This window comes from Pseudorca crassidens, chromosome 9 (assembly GCF_039906515.1).
Source record: "Pseudorca crassidens isolate mPseCra1 chromosome 9, mPseCra1.hap1, whole genome shotgun sequence".
Classification (NCBI taxonomy): Eukaryota; Metazoa; Chordata; class Mammalia; order Artiodactyla; family Delphinidae; genus Pseudorca; species Pseudorca crassidens.
In genome coordinates this window covers 46784721-46805801 of record NC_090304.1, presented here as the reverse complement: position 1 = coordinate 46805801, position 21081 = coordinate 46784721, and the positions used below count along the sequence as shown (strand labels likewise).

General features: G+C 52.5%; 1 protein-coding gene across 19 annotated transcripts in view; it reads right to left on the bottom strand.

Moving 5' to 3' along the window:
• Positions 1–21081, bottom strand: part of DENND2B (DENN domain containing 2B) — a 174054-nt gene that overhangs the window by 12531 nt on the left and 140442 nt on the right. For 13 of the 19 annotated variants that reach the window (XM_067749988.1, XM_067749987.1, XM_067749983.1 and 10 more), the window contains 10 exons: positions 18317–18453; positions 10419–10570; positions 8315–8530; positions 7220–7316; positions 6554–6598; positions 5362–5546; positions 4172–4281; positions 3911–3980; positions 1032–1109; positions 351–491 (listed from right to left, as the gene is read on the bottom strand). In XM_067749988.1, the coding sequence (XP_067606089.1) occupies positions 351–491; positions 1032–1109; positions 3911–3980; positions 4172–4281; positions 5362–5546; positions 6554–6598; positions 7220–7316; positions 8315–8530; positions 10419–10570; positions 18317–18453 (1231 nt within the window). Of the gene's footprint in view, positions 1–350; positions 492–1031; positions 1110–3910; positions 3981–4171; positions 4282–5361; positions 5547–6553; positions 6599–7219; positions 7317–8314; positions 8531–10418; positions 10571–14186; positions 14474–14858; positions 16003–16164; positions 17490–18316; positions 18454–21081 lie in introns of those variants that run through there. The other 6 variants (XM_067749996.1, XM_067749995.1, XM_067749997.1 and 3 more) reach the window with 6 other exon arrangements.

Genomic DNA, 21081 nt, shown 5'->3' with positions numbered 1-21081 from the left:
ACTCCACAAGGACCAAGCTGTGCCCCTCTTTAACTATATGACTCTGCCTCAAGGTCTGCAGGAACCCTGACTGTGAGAGAGCACATATTCTGTCAACATTTGATGAATGAATAAAAGGTGGCCTGCAGTTTAGTCCCAACAGGTCAGGGAAGGCCCCTAGAAGCTACAGAGAGTTGAGCAACGATTACAGTTCTGTCATTCACTCTTTTTAGTCCCTGTTGGTGAGGTGTGCAAATGTGCTGAGCAAGGAAGGGGCCGTGCTCGGCACCCCCAGAGACTGAGCTTGGCCCAGCAGGTCCCACGCCAGCCCCAGTCCATGGTCTGAGAGAAGAGGCAGCAGAAATCCCTACCTCATTGCCAGCCCCCGGCAGGAATGTCTTCACTTTGATGGTCTTCCCTGGGGCAGGGAAGGGTGATTCCATGAGACTTCTCATGAAGGGATAGACCAAAGCGGCGGAGATCCCACGCCGGCGCTCCACCTCATCTAGGACCTGTGCCCACCGCCAGCAGCCCAAAGAGGAAGGGTGTCAGGGCGCCACCCTCCCCTACCTCCTGGGCAGAGAAGAGGGCAGCCCGGCATCTGACCAGCCCGGGCCGAAAGCTGGGAGATGATGGACTATCTCGCCAGGAGCTTCATACCCTACCCTTCCCGTCTCCCTGGCCACTCGGTGTCGGCTCTACTCCCTAACTAGTCCTTGCCTCAGACTCCAAGATCTGAGTAGCTGGGCAAAGGAAATACCACTTGAGGTCGGGTTCCTGGGCACTTGGCTTCCCGCAGGGTCTCTGTCCCCAAGGACTCAGCTCCGCCCACGGCCCAGGGTGAGCTGTGACATTAGCAGACACTGCCGGTGCAGGAGCTGGTATATGGGGAGGGAGTCGGAGAGCTCGCTTGCACTTGCCCTTGCATTCTCGCCTTCTCTCACCCTCTCACACACAGACAGGTGGTTTTCTCATCTAAGCCACATGCAGATACTCCTATGGGAGCTGTCAGCTGGGGGAAGGGGGAGGGAAGTAAGCCAGAGCCCTCTTACCTTGGAAAACAAGCCGAAGCAGCCAAGGCGGCTGATGACACAGTACACCTCTGGCAACCGAGGCCCCTTCCCACTTGGCTGGGCCAGGACAAGGAGGAGAGAGACACAGACACAGAGGACGCATGGTTACTATATCTGACTCCTTTTCCTTGGGAACTGAGGACGAAGCACCAGTCTTCTAGTGAAGACTCTGGGCCTCTTCTAAACCTCTACTCAACCAGGCCCCCAAGGAAAGGGCTGTCACTCTTTGGGGGCAGGCTTCAGCCTCTGCTGGGCCTTCCAGCCCAAGGTACCAGACTCCTGCCAAGCTCTACACAGGCTCCGCCCTTCCCCCCCAGGAAGACACTGATGGGGGCTGGCAAAGGACAAAGCGGTTGGGCAGAGGCTATAGGGTGATTGTGGATTTATATCCCTAAATCCCCAGGCCCCCAGTGGTAAGGGAGGGACTTGTGTACATCCTTAGGAGCAAGCCAGGCGGTCTTCTGCCTCCCAGAGGGGACATTCTGCAAAACATTCCTGTTCTCAGCTGCTCTTTTCTCCCTTCCTTGATCCATCCCCATTCTAGGAAAGCAAACTGACACCAGATAAGAGAAGCAAACTACTATTTATTGAATATTTACCGTATCCGAGTCCTGGGCTTGGAACTTTCCAAAAACTTGTTAGATAGGCATTATTATCCCCCTTTTATTGATGAGGAAACTGAGCTCAAAATTATTAAGCCATTGTCCAAGGTCATGTATAGAAGTCATGGAACCAGGAGTCTGTTTCTGCCTCTGATTTGCTGTATTACCTCTAAAGTATGCTGCCTTCTGACAGAAAGGAAGGGAAAGAAACACAAAGAGACTGGGCAGAGGCATGTACAGAGTAGAGGAGAACAAAGTAAAAGGGGGGTTTAAAAGGTAGGCAGCTGAAGGAGATGTGCACTGAGAGCTCCCCAGGCCTGGAGCCCCCAAATGCAGGCTGGAGTGAGTCCACAGGAGTTGACTTCTCCAGCCAGGGGCTGGCAGGGCTCTGTGGCTGCCTCTGGCTCAGAGGCCTGGAGTGCCCAGCAAGGCCGAGCGGGGAGGGAGCAGAGCAGCAGGTGCTGGCCCCTCATGCAGGCTGCTAAGCAAATGCAGATGGGCTATTTCAGTCTCCAAACCTGCTGGCCACACGTCACAGATCTAAAGAGAAGGCAGAATCTGTTTTTGTCCATATTAGGCCTGAAACTCACTCCTCTCTTCTTCTCTCTCCCCCGCCTCCCCTAAAGCCCCAAGTGATTAAAACAAGTATGTGGGATTTGGGTTAGAATCATTGTGTCCAATCTGCAGGAATGCCGAGCTAGTGCCAGCCCCCTTGGCAGGGACCCAGCCCAGGCCCTCTCTGAGCACGCCAGGACAAACATGCTCTTCCCTGGGGGCAGCAGGCCCACTGCAAAGGAGCAGCTCTGCTCCATCTCTGCTCCTGCAAAGGCAGCCTTTGGAACGCTACCCCCCCCCCCCCAGGCCCAGGTAAAGCTGCCTGGCTCCCCACCTGGCATCTGTACTGCTCTACCTTCCCTTAGCCCCACTCACCAGGCATTCTATCTCCAAGTACTCCTTCTCCCCAGACTACCCTTTGGGGTGATCCAGGATACCAGACTTGGTGTTAAAGGACTTGGAGTCAACCTGGCTCTGGCCCTGATTGGCTGTATGACCCTAGGCAAGTCATTCTACCTCTGAGTCTCGGTTTCTTAATCTAAAGAACATATATAATAATACTGGGTTGGCCAAAAAGTTGGTTTGGGTTTTTCCATACGATGCTATGGAAAAACCCAAACCAACTTTTTGGCCAACCCAATGCCTCATGGGCTATTATGAGTAATAAAGAAAATGACATACTTAAAGCATCTAGCCTGGAACATAAACAGATCCCAAATCACAGTTCATTCCCTTTGCCCTGACTTCTACACTGAAAGTCCTACCTCCTCTACTGGACTATCTAACGTTCCTTGAAGATAGGTGCCATGTCTAGCTCATCTTTATGTGCCTTTAGCGTATGCTGCCTAACCCTCAGCAGGTGTATGCTACATGTTTCTGAATGAATGAATGAACAGCCCAGAACCCTTCACCTGGAGTCCCTGCTATGCATCACCTTTGCCGAAGATCCCCCTCATCTGCCCCTTCTCCCACTAAGGCCTGGGAACCCTGAAACTCTGTCAACAATACCCCTGGTGAGCCCCAGGGGAGTGTGTGACAGGACTCTCTTTACCTTTACCTCAATCTATTTCCCAGGACTAATGAGAAGAGGGATGGTGTAGTGCTTCTCTCTCTACAACATGGCTTATATTTTCAAAACCCTCCCTTTCCCTTGAGTTCAAGGCATCTCTCCCAGAATCCCACAGAAGGTACTGCTCTGTCCCTGCTCAGCCTCCAGCCCTACCAGACCATGGACAGGATGCACATGAGGTTGTCCAGGTATGGGGGTGAGGAAGGTTGTCCTCCACCCCAATCTGATGCACACACACATACTGCTGGGTTGATGTGCTCCTGCAATCAGGATCAGCAATCTGAGCCTGTAAGCCCAAAGTAAATGAACAAAAAGAAAAAGTATAGAAGAGCTAAAAACATATGACAGCCCAGTAGAAAGTGATCCAATCTCTTCCCTTATTGTAGATTATCTTAGATCCTGGGGCCCAATCAGAGGGGAACTTTAAGTCCTGCCATCCCAGGGAGTGCTTCGTGGAATGTGTGTGCGTCTGTGTGTGTGTGTGTGTGTGTGTGTGTGTGTCCGTCCTCAGGCAGCATACAAGGAAGCAGAACATAGAACAACTTGAGTTTCTACCAGCTCAAGTTAAAGAAGAGCGTACACACATACAAACACTGTGGCCCAGTCCCTGAGGACCGAATGGCCCTACTTACTAGTAAGCGCCTGCAGTAGCCAAAGCGTCTGCTGCCATCCTCCCCAGTCAGCATGAAAGAGAACGTCTCACTGGAACAGGGAGAAGTCTGGCATCAGGGAAATATCAGAGGACCCAGGAAACAGCCCCCAAGAAGAGGGACCGCCCAGGAAGGGGGTGAAAGACCAGGCTGCGGTAGGAGAGGAGGCTGGGACTAGGGTGGGCCAGAGTCAGCTGCCCACTGTTATGGGGGTAAAGGAGGCTATGCTAGACCAGGCCTCACCTGCTGTACTCTGACACAGGAAGCCAGTCCTTGGCATCAGGGAAGCAAAACTGGGGAATGGCCTTGAGCCTCTCTTCTGCCTCCCGCATCTGCTTGGTGGGTCGGTCCAGCTGCAAGGAAGAGGAATATGGGGAGAGAGAGATAAGAGAAGACGTGGAACTTGGGACTGGTGGGGGGTAGCTGACAAATATCTCCTCCCCCGAGAGTCCTAGGTGGCACTTGCCCAACCGGCATGCTTCTCAGCAACCCTACCCTGACCCCACTCCCATTTCTCACAGAGAGGTCCGGGTGTTGGCTGAGTCATCATTTATTCATTCAGTATATGCCAAACTAGCACTTTCTATGTGGCACCTGGCATGTGCTGGGCTACCAATAGAAAACCAAGCGGACAAGGTCCCTGTCCCTGTGCATTCTGGTCAGCAGAGTGAGACAATCGACAACAAAATTTCAGAGGGTGCCACGAAGGAAATACACAGGGCGATATGACAGAGATAAGTGGGTGGGTGGGGCTACTTTAGAGTGTCTAGAAAGATCTCCTATTTGATCGGAGAATGAAGAATGAGAAAGAGCCAGCAGCCAAGTGAAGAGCTGGGGAAAGAAGATTCCCGGCAGAGGCAATGGCAGAGAGAAAGGGCCCGAGTGTTACAGGAAGAGAAAGGAGGCCAGGCGGGCTGGCTGGGGGCAAGCAGGGAAGGAGTGATAAGAGCTCAGGTACGTGGGGGAAATGGGGAGTGAGTGCTAATGGGTACAGGGTTTCTTTTGAGGGTGATGAAAATGTTCTAAAATTGATCACATAACTGTGACTATACTAAAAGTTATTGAATTGTATGCTTTAAACAGGTGAATTATATAGTATGTGAATTGTATCTCAATAAAGTGGTTAAAAAAGAGAAAAGAAAAGTAATAAGGTAGGAGAAGTAGCTGGGGGTCCTTCCTCAGGACCCTTGAAGTCCTGGAAACAACGTGGATCTCATTCTAGGCACGCTGGGGGGTGTTCTCTCCGCCCTCATCCTCCGAATACTCACTGGCCCAAACCCACCCCCTCTCCTCCCTCCCGGCTACAGGTAGACACGCTCAGTGCAGTGAGGTGAGTTGCTAAGGCAGGAACAGGATCTCTCTTCTTCCCCAGATGGGCCAGGCAGAAAGGAGGAGGCAGAGGAAGGGGCAGGGAAGGAGGGAGGCGGCCTCACCTTGGGAAACTGGTAGGAGACCTCAGGGAGGTACGTGTTTCGGGATGGCTTCCTCTTGAGCGACACCACCACGAAGCACTCGAACAGCTCCCGTTCCTGCCACTCGAGCAGCTCCAGCTCCAGGGTCCGGTAGCTGGGTGCGCGCTTCAGCATGGACTGGATGTGGACCAGGCGCTGCGTGTGGGCTGGGGGCAGGTCACACGTCAGGGACGAGACCCCCACGTTAGCCCCCTCCACCCCACGCTCAGGGCTCCATCCCCAGGGGTCACCTCTAAGTGCAGGAGCCTAGTCTGACGGCCTGACACAACGAGGTCTGGGGGAGAAGTGGCAGGAGCAAGGTGTGTAGCCTGTCTGCCCTGACACAGTCAGGGCGTCCTGGAGCCTCTGGAGGCTGAGCTGGGGCCAACAGACTGCCTGAGCCAGGCACATCCAGGGATGCATCAATGGCACCCAGCCACCCCTGCCCCTGTGCCAACAGGACTAGAAGATATGAACATCCATGAAGCCTTCACCCTAGGGCCCCTATCAGTCCTTGGACTTGGACCCTTTTTCCCTGTCCCCAGGCACAAAGTCCACTTGCCCACTTGCCTGGGGGACCAGCAGAGGAGGGAAGGAGGGAGCTAGTTCCCACATACTTTAATCATCCAGGAAGGTCTAGGCAGGGCTTCCCAGTAGAGAAGGAACAGAGGTTTGCCCAAGGCCCCCTGGAACATGAAGGTCCCAGAACCTTTCCAGGGAGGTGGTAGCTCTCCTCTCTAGGGAGAGGGAAGATGAGTGGCCTCAGGGCCTCCAGAGTACCAGTTTCCTCAGACTTTGGCACACTTCTTACAACCAGAAGAGGTACTTGTAACCTATTGAACCCATCTCTGACTCTCCAGATTCACAAAACTTACCAGGCAAACCTAGCACCCAATTTTCATGGACAACAGCTTGGGAAAGTAAGGCAGGGTCACCAGCCTTAAATTTGGGAAAAGGAGATGGTTGCATTTAATCTCTCAGGGTCGAGTTCCATGACTGTAGGAATGGACTCCCCTAGAGCTCCTTGCTCTGTTGGCCTCGTATCCTGCCTGCCATCGCCTCTCCAAATGGGGCCACTCTGGGATATTGGAACTGCATGTGCAGATAAGGGAAGGCTGATTCCCCACAGCCAGGGCAGGAAAGGGGTCCATGCTCTTGGGGAGCCATGCCTCACCTTTGAACCTGTCGTCGGAGTCGCTCTCGCTCTCACTATTCTCATCTAGAAAAGTTAAGAGCAGAGTGCATGCTTGCTGAGCCATTGCCCCACAGCAAATGTTTTCTGTGCCCCCCACCCAGCTCTTCTCATGAGGGATGTACCTCGTCTGGGCTCCAGTGGGCCCCTGGCCAGGTGCTGCGTGGCCCGGGGCCAGGGTCCCTTAGAGCTCAAACTGCAGGTGCTAATCTATATCCAAACCCCTATCCACCCAGTCCTGGTTCGGGGCAAGCTGAGGGCCGAAGTTGGAGGCTGAGCCAGCAGAGAGGCCTATCAGCCTGGAACACAAGGGTCTTGCCTCCAGGAGGCCAAGATTTGAAATGGGAAACAGACCACAGTGCTCAGTAAGTCTGGCCTTTCCTTTTGCCAGATGCAGATTCCCACACCCACTTTCCTATTCAGGGCCTCACAGCCCAAAGTCTGCACTAACCCTTCCCAAGGCTTTCTTCCCTCTTTGGCCCTCCCCTCCTATGTGGCCACTTTTTCACAAGGCTCTACCCTCCTAGAAGACAGGAGGATCCCACGATTGCCCCATGGAAGGGTAAACTGAGGCTAGTCCATGCCTCTCCCCACTTCTAATGCCCAAGGGCCCCAGAAACCTGAGCCAGCTCAGGCATCCAGGCCTACCTCTCAGTGATGATGTCTCAATGCTGGACATGGACAGCTTTTTTAACCTCTTCTTTCCCCGCTTGGCATTGTAGATGGAGTTAATTCTTTGGACAAGCTGGGTGAGAAAAGCAGGGAGGGTGAGGCAACCCTAACACCAACTGCCCCGGCTCCTCAGAAGGCTGATTTACAGAGGCCGTCCATTCCCTTACTGGTACAAGCCTTCTGCCCTCTCCGCAATGGGCCCAGTACTGGTCTCCCTCCTGCACTGGCCCCAAGGGCAGACTGGTGGCTCCCCATCTACTTGTCCCCTTAGTGGTCTCCTGCCCCCAAGACAAGGACTTTACACTTAGCTCCCCAGAGGAAGGAACTGTGATCAAACTAGACAGGATGGGAGCTCCTGGGTCTCAAGAGTCCCTGAACCAAGTGAGACAAAGAGCTGCTCAGAGGCAATAACAGGAACAAGGATTAAGCCTTTCTCCTCTGGGCTACAACCTGGGGCCCTGGCAGGAAGGAGCTAAATTCCCAATATACCCAAGCATTGTTTGCAGGCTAAAAATACCACTTGGCTAAATCCTGCTGCTTTGGGCTGGGGATTTGGGCCTGGCTATCTATGTGTGCAAATCATTGCTGAAAACTCTCAATTCTGAGAGTTATAGAAAGGAAGACCCATGTTTGGGTCCTATGTCCTTCAAAGCCTGGAGATGTCTCTGCATACACAGAGACTTCGTGCACCCCACACTCACTAATGGGGAGCTTCTTAAGGACTGTTTCCATCCACCCAGTGGCGTAGAGTACTCCCTGGGGGCCAGGCTAGCCTGTTTTCCCCTAACATCTGCACAGCATTAATCACTTAGGGCATCTTTATTGATAAGAAAAGGAAATAAGCCAGATGAAAAAGAAAGGCCAGTGCCTGGACCTGAAATTGATTTCAGGAGAATTGAGGAAGCAGGCCCAGATTAGGGAGGGAGGGAGGGAGGGAAGGAAGGAAGGAAGGGAGGAAGGGAGGAAGGGAGGGAGGGAGGGAGGGAGGGAGGGGGGAGGGGGGAGGAGAAAAGAGCCACTGCCTGCCTGCCCACCTGCCCAGCCCCAGCCAGCTCCAGCTGGGGAGGCTACCTTGGGAATGCGGCGGGCCCGGCGGCTGGACAGCAGTTCACTCGTGGTGCTGAGGCTGTCCTCATTGAGGCTGGAGGGTGAAGATGGCAGGCTCAACTGAGCCAGCAGCAGCATGTCGTCATGGCTGTGCCTCTTGGGTAATCGTGGCAGCCGGTGGCTCTTCCTTTCTGACCAGTTCCCACTGCGTAGGGACTGGCTGCCGGGTTTCAGGGAGAGCTGGCATGGGAGAGGGGACATGGGAGAAGGACTCAGCACAGATGCCTTGGCTGGCACCTGTCTGCTGGGACCTGGACAGAGAAGCCACAGGCTGGCATCCCAGACTCCTCCAAATCCCACCTGGAATTTCCATCTACCAGGGTTTCCTCTTTTAAGAGCTCAGCTGCTGATCAGCAGCTCAGGGCTAGATTCGATACTTGCTTCCACAAAGGAAGCTTAACTACTTCTTCCAGAAAAAAGAAAGCAGAGACTAAGAAAACTGGGCTGTCTATCTGAGTGGAAAAAGAAGACCAAGTGAGAAATCTGCGGGCCCCTCCTGAGCTCTGGGACACGGCTTAGACTCTGCTCGTTACTGGGTGTGGTCGACGGAGCCAGTCTCCCCCACTCAGCCCCTGAGTTAGTCCTAAAAGGCTTCTCTAGCAGAGGCCAGAATACATGTCAACCCAGCCCTGCTCACTTCTTCCAGGGAGAATACAGGGCTCTGACCACCAAAGCCTGGCAAGGCAGGCCTCGGAGCCAGTGGCTCCCTCACCTACATGGTCCTGGACTGCTCCCATCCCTGCCTGGATCTACTTTCTGCCTCCCTCTGTCTAGACTGACACCCTTCAGCACAGGGCACCTTACTCTTGGCGGATCCGGCTCACCACCAAAAAGCCAGCACCCCCGCAAACTTGGCATGCCTTCCACCTGCCGTCTGGATGTGGCATTGCCTCTCATCACTCTTCAGCAAGTCCTCCTTCCCTCCCATCCCCCAATTTCCCCTTCCCACCCAATCAGTCTGGAAATACAAATTCAATGGAAGCTTATTTGAACAGAGCACATTAGAGAGGTAAGTCTTTTATAAAAAGTCACATCATTCCAAAGCCAGAAGAAATAATTTTTATATTCTCTAGCCAGTGTTATAAAATATCTAGGAGAGGGGCTTCCCTAGTGGCGCAGTGGTTAAGAATCCGCCTGCCAATGCAGGGGACACGAGTTCGAGCCCTGGTCCGGGAAGATTCCACATGCCGTGGAGCAATTAAGCCCGTGCGCCACAACTACTGAGCCCATGTGCCACAACTACTGAAGCCCGTGCACCTAGAGCCCGTGCTCTGCAACAAGAAAAGCCACTGCGATGAGAAGCCTGCGCACTGCGACGGAGAGTAGCCCCCACTCGCCGCAACTAGAGAAAGCCTGCGCGTAGCAATGAAGACCTAACACAGCCAAAAATAAATAAATAGATAGATAGATGAATAAATAAATAAATAAAATTTATTAAAAAAAAAAAAAGTCTAGGAGAGTTAGAGTTGCTTGGGTAGGTCCAAGATAGGATCTCTATTCTCCTGCCTCCTGTCCACCGTGGACAAGGCCAGAATGAGCTATAGTCTAAGAGCTTCCTTCAACTCTTCACCTTTCTTCCCATTCTGCCTCTATCAGTCCATTCCTCGGAGATTCATCCATTCAACCATTTATTCAGTGGGAGTGGTTCCAGGTCCTGGAGACACCTGTCTAGTTCTCCAAATCAGGTTCTTGGGCCTACGCCTGGCCCCTAAATGCCAGTGCTGAGATCAGTTCTGCCAGAGCTGCAGAATACCAAGACTCCAACCTGGGCCCTGTCTTCCTGTTTCCAGGAAGGGGAGGAGAAATAATGATTAGACAGGAGACGACAGGGGCTCCTGCCTTAGTTTTGCAGCTCAGAGCTCAAGCAGTGAGGGGAAGAAGGTGGGACAGGGTGCCCCTAAGAGCACATCTCGATTGGCCACAAGCATATCGACACGGCAGAAGTCCCTGAGTGCAGAGCTCTTCCCTGACGTCACCTTCGCCTAGCACTAGTGAGGCAAAAAGCCTGAGTGGAAGCTGGCCCACGCCTCATGCTGACCCTCCAGGCCCAAGTCAGGGCTGCTGTTACCTGAGCAGGTGGGTTGTTGTACTTCCTGTCCTGAGGACTCCACATCCTGTGCAAAGAGTCCAAGGAGTTCTCAGACAGTTGCTGGGATTTTCGTCCTGCTCTTCGGCTCTTTAAGTCCACATCCTCATACGGATTCTCCTTGGGCAGATCTCCTGCAGAGGAGGAAAAGTTAGAGAAGGGGGAGAAGGCAAGAAGGAAACACACACACACACACACACACACACACACACACACACACACACACAAATAAACAAGCAGAATTCCTGTGAGCCAAAGAGAGTGGCTTCTGCCTGGCCCTTCAGCTCATGAGTCATGCAGCTGCCCGTCTGCAGTGGGGAGGCTACAAACAGATGCTGGCTCCAAGTCCAGAAGCTGAACCCCCCACCTCCAGTTCAGCTCAGCCTTGCCTGGCCTCTGCTTTGTAAATTCAGGGACTGCACAAGACTGGCTCAGCCAATCCATGCCTGTGCCCAGCCAGAGGACAAAGCCAACACCAGGCGTCTCTCCTTGGCTCCAGTCCCTTTGCTGCAAAAGCCCCAGAGATATACAGTTCAAGGTAGAAAAGGCTTTCAGAGGTCACACGGCTGTCCCTTCACCCACTGCTCCCTGAGGACCACTTCTGGAGATGGGCATGGAAGGGCGCTGCGAACTCTAGGGTGCCGGGCTTCACCAGCCCTCCCTCCTGCCTGTACGCTGTGCCACAGCTCTCTCAGGACAGGGCTTTTGCCTGGTACACTGAAGTGGTGAGCACTCAGTATTATTTGTTCAATGAACCGCTCTGACTACAGCGTCACTCCACTTCCTCCACCACAGACCTCAGCAAGAAGACAATGGTCAGCAATCCCCTTTTGGAATAAACTCTCCTGCTATGACACATGGGAGATGTGAAAGGCTTGAAAGGAGTTTGGGCTGGAGGGGTGGGGTTGGTGGGGAGTTCTTGTTTCTCTTCTCAGGACTCAATTCTAAAACCCCTGGCAGTAGGCACTGTATTGGCACTCAAAGTCCAAAGCATAGTCCCTGCCCTTGAAGAGAAACCCCTTCCCACAAGCCATGCCCTCCTGCCCCTTTCCTGCCAACACATACCTGGACTTTTCTAAAATATAATAATATCATGAGCAGGGTCAGTCCTAGAATCACAGTCGTGCAGCAGAATCACAGTGGTGACAAGGTCCACGGGGACTGTGAGGAAATACTGCCCTCTACTGCCCTTTGTCTTGTCTTTCCTTAGCCTCCCCTCGGTATCAAGGCCACTGTTTGGGACGCAGGTACTAGTGGCCAGAATGCGGCTTTGCTGGAGGTGGCACACAGGAAGCTGCTAGCAGGGCTCACTCCAGCTTCTCCAATCAGCAGCGGGATTGAGCTTGGGTGATCACTGAGCCCCAGGGATGCCTGTCCGTGCCTCCCACCATAGAGGAGTTCAGACGTCACTTCTCAGGGAGCAGACAGAAGAAAGAGCCATAGACTAGACACAAAGGCCACTGGGTGTGTAAGCTTTCCTAGGATAGGACACAGGAGAAAAACCAAATCCCTACATGCTTCTTTCAGATTTTTCCATTTCCAAAACCAAGATCTCCCCCCGTTGTGGTATCTACTTATTACTATCATGGAAAACCACCATGAACTTAGAAAATGCCTTTACAGAGGTGGAGGAGGAGGGATGGGGGGGGCTGTGAAGGGGGGATTTCGGTCACAGCTAATTAGACTGCCATGGGAGCAATACAAATCTCTGTAAACTTATGAGTCAAAGATGGGTCAAGGAAGGATTTGGGACTGAATTAAGTGATTCCCAACATCAGCAGAGTCCCCAGCAATTGAACAGACGTTTTCCTGTAACACAGTCATGCTATGAAAATGACTTGTCTCCATTCCAGAGCCCTGACTAAGCAGAGCTGCCTCCAGAAGCCAAATATGAAACCTGGCATCCCCTGCATGTTTTCTCCAGCCTACCCCACTGTGGGCACTTTGGGAGGAATCAGGATAGACTCTGTATGTCTTGGTCCCTCTCCAACATATATCCTACAGCAGTGAGGTTGGGGGACCAAGGACTGGAGAAAGCCAGGACACAGTCTTCCTGATCCTGTGAAGCAGGACAGAGCTGAAGGGGTCAGGAAGAACATTTATTCCAGGCTCATCAAATCTAAACTGCTTTGGGCTGGATGACCAGCCAGAGTCCTTATCATCATGCCCCAACCTACAGGATGACCCTGTCTCAACTCCTTTAGAAGAGTTGCTCCAAACTACTGACACTTGGTGCTGGATAATTCTTGTGGTGGTGGACTATTCTGTGCATCTGTAGGATGTTTAGTAACAACCCTGGCCTCAATCCACCAGACAGATGACAGTAGCATCCCCTCAGTTGTTACAAACAAAAAAATGTCTCCAGACACTGTCAAATGTCCCCTGAGCAGATGGGTGGATAAATGGATGATGGGTGGATGGGTGGACAGATGGACAATGGAAGGAAGGAAGGAAGGAAGGAGGAAAGGAAAGGAAGAGAGGAAGAAAGGAAAGGTGGATGAGTGGATGGGTGGACGAAACTGTGCCCCCATTCCCACTCACCCCATTAAGAACCACTGCTTTAGACAGATGTTTCTAAACTTCCTAATAGCTTCTGAGTGCCATGACGTGAGTCCCAAGGCAAACCCTCTTTTCCTCCCTCCTTCACTCCTTCTCTTCTCTCCCTTCTTTCTTTCCCCACAATCAAAGCTGTGAACATTAATATAAAATCCAAAGCTCCGGACTTCCCTGGTGGAGCAGTGGTTAGGAGTCCATCTGCCAATGCAGGCGACCCGGGTTCGATCCCTGGTCCAGGAAGATCCCACACTCCACGGAGCAACTAAGCCCGTGCGCTACAACTACTGAGCCTGCGCTCTAGAGCCCGCGAGCCACAACTACGGAGCCTGCGTGCCACAACTACTGAAGCCCGCACGCCTAGAACCTGTGCTCCGCAACCAGAGAAGCCACCACGATGAGAAGCCCGTGCACCGCAACAAAGAGTAGCCGCTTGTCGCAACTAGAGAAAGCCCGTGCGCAGCAGCAAACACCCAACACAGCCAATAAATAAATAAGAATTTTTTTTTAAAAGTTAAAAAAAAAAAAATCCAAAGCTCCAAGAAATAGATGTAGGAGACTGAGGCCCAGGGAAGTAATAGATGCACATCAGTGATAACCTGGGAACTGAGAACAGTTGGGAACACCAGGGTCTCAAGCCCAGTATTGCCTCTGGAAACTAAATTTCAGGAAAGCCTTAAACGCCTGCTCCTCCCGACTGTTCAGCCCTAACGTCAGCCTCTTTCTTCTCCAGCAAGGTTAACATCCTCTCTGATATAACCAGGCCACTAATCATTTCTCCAGGAAATGACGGCTGGCCCTGGCCCAAGCCCTGCCTCCCAGCCTTAGCTTGGGCCCTTCACAGCCCCCGTTCACCTATTACTCTCAGCTTCCTGGACTGTTCTGACTACCCTTCTGGAGCTGCCTCATGGAGACACTCCCAGCCATCTGTCCAGGGAGTAAGGGTGCCCAGGGGATGGGGATGTGCAGAGACCAAGCAGTCCCCGAGGCCTAGAGCCACTAAACGGAATCTGCTGAGAGCAAATCAACCCCAAAGCAATGGCTCAGAGCTGGGAGAGGAGGAGGGCTGGAGAGCCGGGCTCGGAACCTTCTCTGGAGGAGCAGAGCCACAGCGAAGCGGAAGAAGCTGGAGCCGAGGGGAGAAACCTGGGGAAGCTTTGGCAGGGACATGGATGGGAGACCGGAAGCCTGGCAGACCTCAAGACTTTCACCTGCATTCTTGCCCACGCAGCTTCCTCGAGGGTGCTCCACGCTGCCCTTGGAGAGAGAGAAGAGGTAGGCCCTCCTCCCCCGAGGCCTGGCCTGAGCAGCTCCATCTCATCAAGCCCAGCTGTGGAAGCCAGAGGTCTCAACCTTTCCCAGCTTTGCTGATGAGACAAGGGACAGGGGCATCGCCAAGAATTTCTGCTTTGCACTCTTTTAAAGGCGCTGGTCAGAGCCCAGACTTATCACATGGATCCTCTTGAAGGAAGAACCCAGTCCCACCTAGCCCTGCCCCCACTCCTCCCCACGTCTCCTTTGGTCACTAACCACAGGTGCCAAGCACCCCACCCCCCAACAAACGCACAACTGGAAGAACCAGTTAGAGAAGGGGTGTGTCTGTGCACAAGCACTGAGAATTTCCCCGAACGGAATCTTAAGCTTCCCAGACCACACCCATGGCTAGGGCCGTGGGTCTGCAGATTCCCTCCCCAGCCCTCTCCTGCTTCCAACCAGCTGTTTCTCCTGGTTCTCAGCCTCCTCCCCACCCTCGCACAGTGGAGACAGGGCCAGATTAGGGGCCCAACTCCCGCGACAATACATAGCACATCAGATGGGGAGCTCTAAGGGGCCAGTTGTTACCACCCTCCGAGGCTGGACAACATTTACCAACTGCCCGGGCACCATTCCCTGGACCGCACCTCTGGGCAGCAGCCTCTATGCTGTTAGATGTCTCTGTTTCCCAGCCTTGGGACAAATGAGAGAAGAAGGCAGAAAGAGCAGAGGCTCAAAAAGCTTTGCAGTAAGGCTGACTGGCTCTGTCCCCAGCTCCCACCCCGCTCAAGTTCCTGGAAACTCTCCCTCAGCCCCAGCTAGCTGAGGGGAGTGGGAATCTCTGCAGGAATGCAGCCCAGGCTCCTTGGTCAGGCGCCGAGGCCACTCCACATAACTCTCTAATAAGCTGCTTCCTTGGGTGCATTTTTAACTGTCAGGCTCAGAACGCAAACGATTATAAGGCTTTGTAGGATAGCAGCGTCTTCCAGAGGCAGACGTCAAATTGGACAGGCGAGAATTAACCAGCCCCACGAAGCAACATGGCAGTAACTTTATTTCTGAACCACTCTATTGCAAATTAGCAAGATAACCTCAGCCTGTTTTGGAGTATTTCACCCCAGTTCCCAAGGTGTCATGCCTGGTATGGGCAGGAGGCTAGCACACTCCCCAGGGCCCCTCGTTCAGGTCCAGGGCTCACGGAGAAGACGTGTTAGTCTCTGGGCCAGCTGGCCCTCAGCCTCTTACAGACACGGAACTCCAGACCAATGGGCTGGTCCCCGAGACAAAGACTCAGCACGGGAGCTCTGGCCCGTGCCCACCTCCCGCCACAACCCGATTATCACACCCCCAGAACAAAGCTCCGTCTGGTCCTGGGCAAGGGAGGCAGCACAAGAAAGAGCTGGATAGTCCAAACCCGAACACCTCAGCCTCGCAGAGCACAGGCTGGGCCAAGAAGACAGAGAAGGCTCCCAAGAAGTCAGGCACTGGTCAGTGGAAGGCAAAAGTGAAAGTGACATTCAGAGTTCAGCAACAAGGGCCCCCCACCAAAGCCTTTAAGGGTGTGGGTCCAAATTCTTGGGCCTGTCGCCAGGGAAGGAGAAAGGGTAAGTCAACCAGAATCTGAGAGAAAGAGAGAGATTCTCCCTTGTATTTCCCTCTGGCCTCCCTGGTCAGGTCGAGAAGTTCAGGCGGGGCTGCTATGGGGATACTGAAGGAGGAAAACGTGCCCAGGGCACTGAACAACCGGAGACGCTGAAACCCACCCTACCCTCACACCACAAGGGCGACGCAAAACACCCAGGTGCCCTCCCTCCTCCCTCCTCCCTCCTCCCCATCCCTCTTCCTCCACTCTCTACACAACGCTCCAAAGACCCAGAAGCTAGTGGAACAGCTAAGGAACATGCCCCAGTCCCAACCTCACCTCATACCAGCCCTCGCCCCTAGCTTCTGGCTCGTCCAGCTAAGAAGCATGCAAGCTGCTCCTCTATCTTCTTGCCTCCTTGAGCAACATCTCGCAGTGGCCGCAAGCCCCCCCCACTGAGTGAGGCTCAGACACACTTGCCTCCCCGTTCCTCTGGACAGGGAGAAATGGTTGAAGCAGCCCTTTCTCTATTCCAGCTCAGCTGATGCAAGAACATTCCCCTGCATGAGATCCCCGGGCAGCACAGAAAGGCTGCAAAGCCTCCTCAGAGAAGAGAGGCCAGCGAGGCCCCAGCGTTGGCAGCGCCTGGATCCTGAGCAGGGGGGCAGCTGAAAACTGGAGTCTGCCCTGTCCCCTGCGGCAGCCACACTGGGTGCTCCCAAGGGCCCTGGGCAGCAACGACACATGACAATTCCTCTCAAACTAGAGGAAACAGACTTGTACCCTGCTCAGGGCCGGGAGGCAGATGGGGCTGTGCCCCTGATCCCCACAGCTCTGGACCTCAGCTCTGGGCGACCGTGTGTACAAAGCTTTTTCCCAGTAGTAAAGGAAGAGGCCTCCCTCCCCAAACCCGTTTGCTGTTCTGGAGAATCTCGTTCCCACAGTCCTTCTGATATGACCGAATTTCGGACGGCTACATGCTATACACTCCCATCCTGGGAAAGCAGTGCCTGTGTGGACCTGAGCACTGCTGCTGGCTTCCCAGAAATCCTGGCCCAGCAAGTTGTACGGAGAAAACTGGGAAACCGATGGCTCCCATCAAATGAGGGAATAGAGGACCCTCTCTTCCGAAGATCCCACAGTCTTATCTGGAGGGTTCTCCACTAGGGCCACTCCTCTCTGTATCATGTTCACTCACTAAGACTATGTCCTTCAGCCCCCCACCCCGGCCTAAGGCAGAGATAACACAGAGACAGAGACAAGGGCGGGAGCGGTCAAGGGCAAGGGCACTTGACCTTCCTTTCTCTTCAGAGACCTACGCTGAGACACACGCTTTACTTGAACAAAACTGAAGCCCCCACTGAAGAGAATGAGGCCAGAATTAAAATAAAAGCCAAAAATAAACCCAACCCAGCCTAGACAACTGGCCTTTTGCTGTTGCTCAAACACAAATTTGCCAACGCAACATCCTCCCAGTTGTTGGAGGGCCGTTCTCCACAGTGTCCTACATTTCTGACCTTCTGAGCAAGAGGAATTAATGGTTCCAGACTATCTTTTCAAAGATGTTTATAGAGCAAACAGCCTTGGAAGACATGTCTCCTTGCAGGGCAGAGGCAGATTTGTTTGCTGACCAGAATGAAAAGGATAAGTCTCCTCATGGGGCAAAGGTTTGCTAGCAGCCCCTTGAAAAGCTTGGGGTTTCTTAAGCTTGAGGTTCCTCAGCTGGGCTGCAGACCCACCACGTGTGCAGCCTCTACCTGGACCTCCTCCCCACTGCCGCATGGGACTGGGGAGCAAGGGGAACCCATGTGAACATCAAGGTCACGTGGCCTGCTGTGCCATGAGTAACAAAGTCCTTTGTCTGTGATCCAAGCGTCTGTGTCTTCTGCCAGCATCTGTGAACTGGGGCAGGCTAGACTTGTTAGCTTGCAAGCAGAGTGAAATCTCAGATACTTTCACAGTTCTTGACACCACTTACTTTAAGGGAAGAGTAGGAGAGATACATATTAAGGACCAGGCATTGTGCTAGGTACTTTGATATATATTTTGTCACATTTAATCCTAACAATAATCCTGTGAAGTGTTATTACTATTACTATTGTTGTTGTTACCATCAAAATATCATCATCACCATTTCATAAGAGAAAAGGTTTCAAAAAAGTTAAGTGATTTGCCTAAGGATACACAAGCTAAGAAAGGGCACCTGTTGGACTCCAAAGCCTTTCGAAAATAAAAGGAAGGGATGATGTGGTTTCCCCCTTCTTGTGGTCCCAGAAGCCCTTTGGGTTCCAATTCATTCAAGGCCAGGCTTTAATCTCTTAGCTGCTCAGTCTTTTAAGCTGCTTTCTCTGATGCCCGTTTCCTGAAGAAGTTCCAGAAGCTGGGCCAGGTCTGCCCACAGCGAATGAAGTGGAACCTGGAAGTGCCCCTCCTGTAGCCATTCTTTTGCAGCACCACAGACGAGCCAGCCCCCCACTCTACCCCTGCTTACCCACAATATCTTCATAGGCATTCTCTTCTAAAGTGCTTTTGGATCCAAACTTGGGTTGGCTCTCAGTACCATTCTCAGTGGGAGAAGAGGGGTACAGGGACTGGAGACTGGATGCATCCTCAAACTCAAAGGATTTTCTGTGGATAACAAAGAGTTTGAGTCATTCCGGCGGAACCCGACTCCTGCTGCCCTGGTGGGGAATGGCTGAGGGCAAGAGCAAAGACCGGAGGTCCTCCTCACAAAACCAGCTACCGAGCAAAGCATCAAGATGGGTCCAAACTTGCCATCCAGATGAAGAGACAGATGGTCTGAAAGGCCCCAGCCCTGGTGCCTGCAAATAATACCAATAACAACTACCACAGCCGAAAGGGATGTTATGTGTCAGATGCTGTGTCATATGCTCTACACATGTTGGCCCATTAATCTTCACAATGCTGCTACCAGGTATCGTGCCACTTTAAGACTGATTAGCTGGAGGCTCAGGGAGATGAACTGATAGAGGTAGACTTGCCCAGGACGTCTGACTCCAGGGTCTGAGCTTTTGACTTGGGCCTCCAAGCCCCGGAGAACATCATTTTTGAGAAGTACCTGCCATTACCAGAGGAATTGAGTGCCTCACCTGCTCTTAAGAGTCTCACATCCTGCCGGTATCCGAGCAAGGTCTCTGGCACTGAGTAGGCAGCAAGGGCTCAACATTGGATGGGTGATGCTCACGGCTGTTTGGGGGTTGGGGAAGCAGCTGGTGGTGGGTGGTTTGTTGAAACATGAAGGCGCTGAGCCCTCAAAACAAATCATACCACTTCTGAGGTAGAACTAGGAGGGGGCAGTTGCAGCCAGCAGCTACTTCCCTGACCCAGCTTCCCTTCAGCTCGTCACCTGCTCCTTTCCATCCCCCAAATAACCTTCCCTTCTACTGCAGAACTTCAAAACCACAGCTGGTTAGCTTCTCAGACACCCTGAGCCCACAGTACCTGCTACTCCTCCCCTTCATCAGGGAGGTTCTTCCCTTCAACGTCTAAGGCTTGGTCCCAGCTGCATCCTCTCCCTCTCCAAGGCAGGTCCCTCCCAGGGAGGGAGAGAAGGAAGTGCACTGACTGAATCCCTCCTCTCACCCATTAACACCTCCCTCATCTTTGGGAACCATCAGATCTTTCAGCTGATGCAGTCCTTTCTCTCTCGTTTAACGAACAACACCCCAAGGGCCCTGGGGTGCAAGTCAAGGACTAAAAGTGTCCTAAAGGCTACATCTTGTTCTCAGCTTGCCCAGCTACTGTGCAGTCCTCGACACAGCAAAACACCTCACGTTGGCCCTCTCCTCCCTCCTCTCTGTGACACGGTCCCTCCTGGTTTTCAACCGCGTCTCAAGCTCCTGTGAGGCATCCCCTTTTCCGCTGGCCTTTTCAATGCCACGGTCTCAGAGTCCTGTCTTCAGGACTTTCTCACCCTGCACTTTCTGGGGCCCCAATATTGACAACCATCACCATATCTACCATTTCTACCACGATGACTCCCAGATCTCTCTGTCACTGGCCCAGACTTTTCAACCAGCTAAATACCCAATGGCTGAGCACAGTGGTTCCTGAATGTTGGCCCGCAGACCACTGCTGGTATGAGAGCAAAAGCTTTCACTGATGTATACAGTGGAGTCAACTTCTTATGCAGGCAGTTCTCAAATCAGCAAATGACACAAATCACGTTCAGGCAAATTATCCTTGAAAATCCCTCAGAAAGGTTCCATGTCGAGGACCAACACACTGTCTTTCATTATAACTGATATAGTCAGTTAAAAACAGATTTCTTTCTCTTTGGTTGAATAGCAGAAATATATGACTTGTATTTTTTTCTTAAATAAAAAAGTATATTAAATACAAGAATCATACCTGGCACAACAGATACAAACTTACTATTTCATGCTCCTCAGGGGAATATGCTCACTGTGTGGAAAGGCAAATAAAACAGCCTGTGCTTTTTGAACTGTTTTTCTTTATCTGTTTTTTTTTTTTCCCCAAGAGCACAGATTTAAATTTGCTGTTAATTCTTACCGGAAGTGACTCCATATATGGTATATGTGTGTGTATATATTATAAATGTAATGTGTGTGTATGTGTAGAACCTTCAGGTTGATGTAACCTCCTCCCATCCCCTTTTTTTCACCTAGCTAAATGCTTCTTGCTCTTCTAAATTTAGCTCAGCGGACTTCCCTAGTGGCGCAGTGGTTGAGAATCCGCCTGCCAGTGCAGGGAACACGGGTTTGAGCCTTGGTCTGGGAAGATCCCACATGCCGCGGAGCAACTAAGCCTGTGCGCCACAACTACTGAGCCTGTGCTCTAGAGCCCGTGAGCCACAACTACTGAGCCCAAGTGCCACAACTACTGAAGCCTGTGAGCCTAGAGCCCGTGCTCCGCAACAAGAGAAGCCACCGCAATGAGAAGCCCACGCACCACAACAAAGAGTAGCCCCGCTCTCCGCAACTAGAGAAAGCCTGTGCGCAGCAACAAAGACCCAATGCAGCCAAAAATAAATATATTAAAAAAAAAAAATTTAGCTCAGCAACTCCCTCTCTGAAGAGCCTTCCCCCACTCCCCACTCAGATGCCTCTTCCTCTGGGTTTCTGCAGCATCCCACCCAGACGTGGATCAGGGCACGCAGCACAGCATCTACGATTTATTTATACATCTCCTGCACCAGATCACCAACTCCTTGAATGGAAGAGCCACATCTTATGTGCCCCTGTGTCCCCTTGACCAGCACAAAGCCTTGGTGCA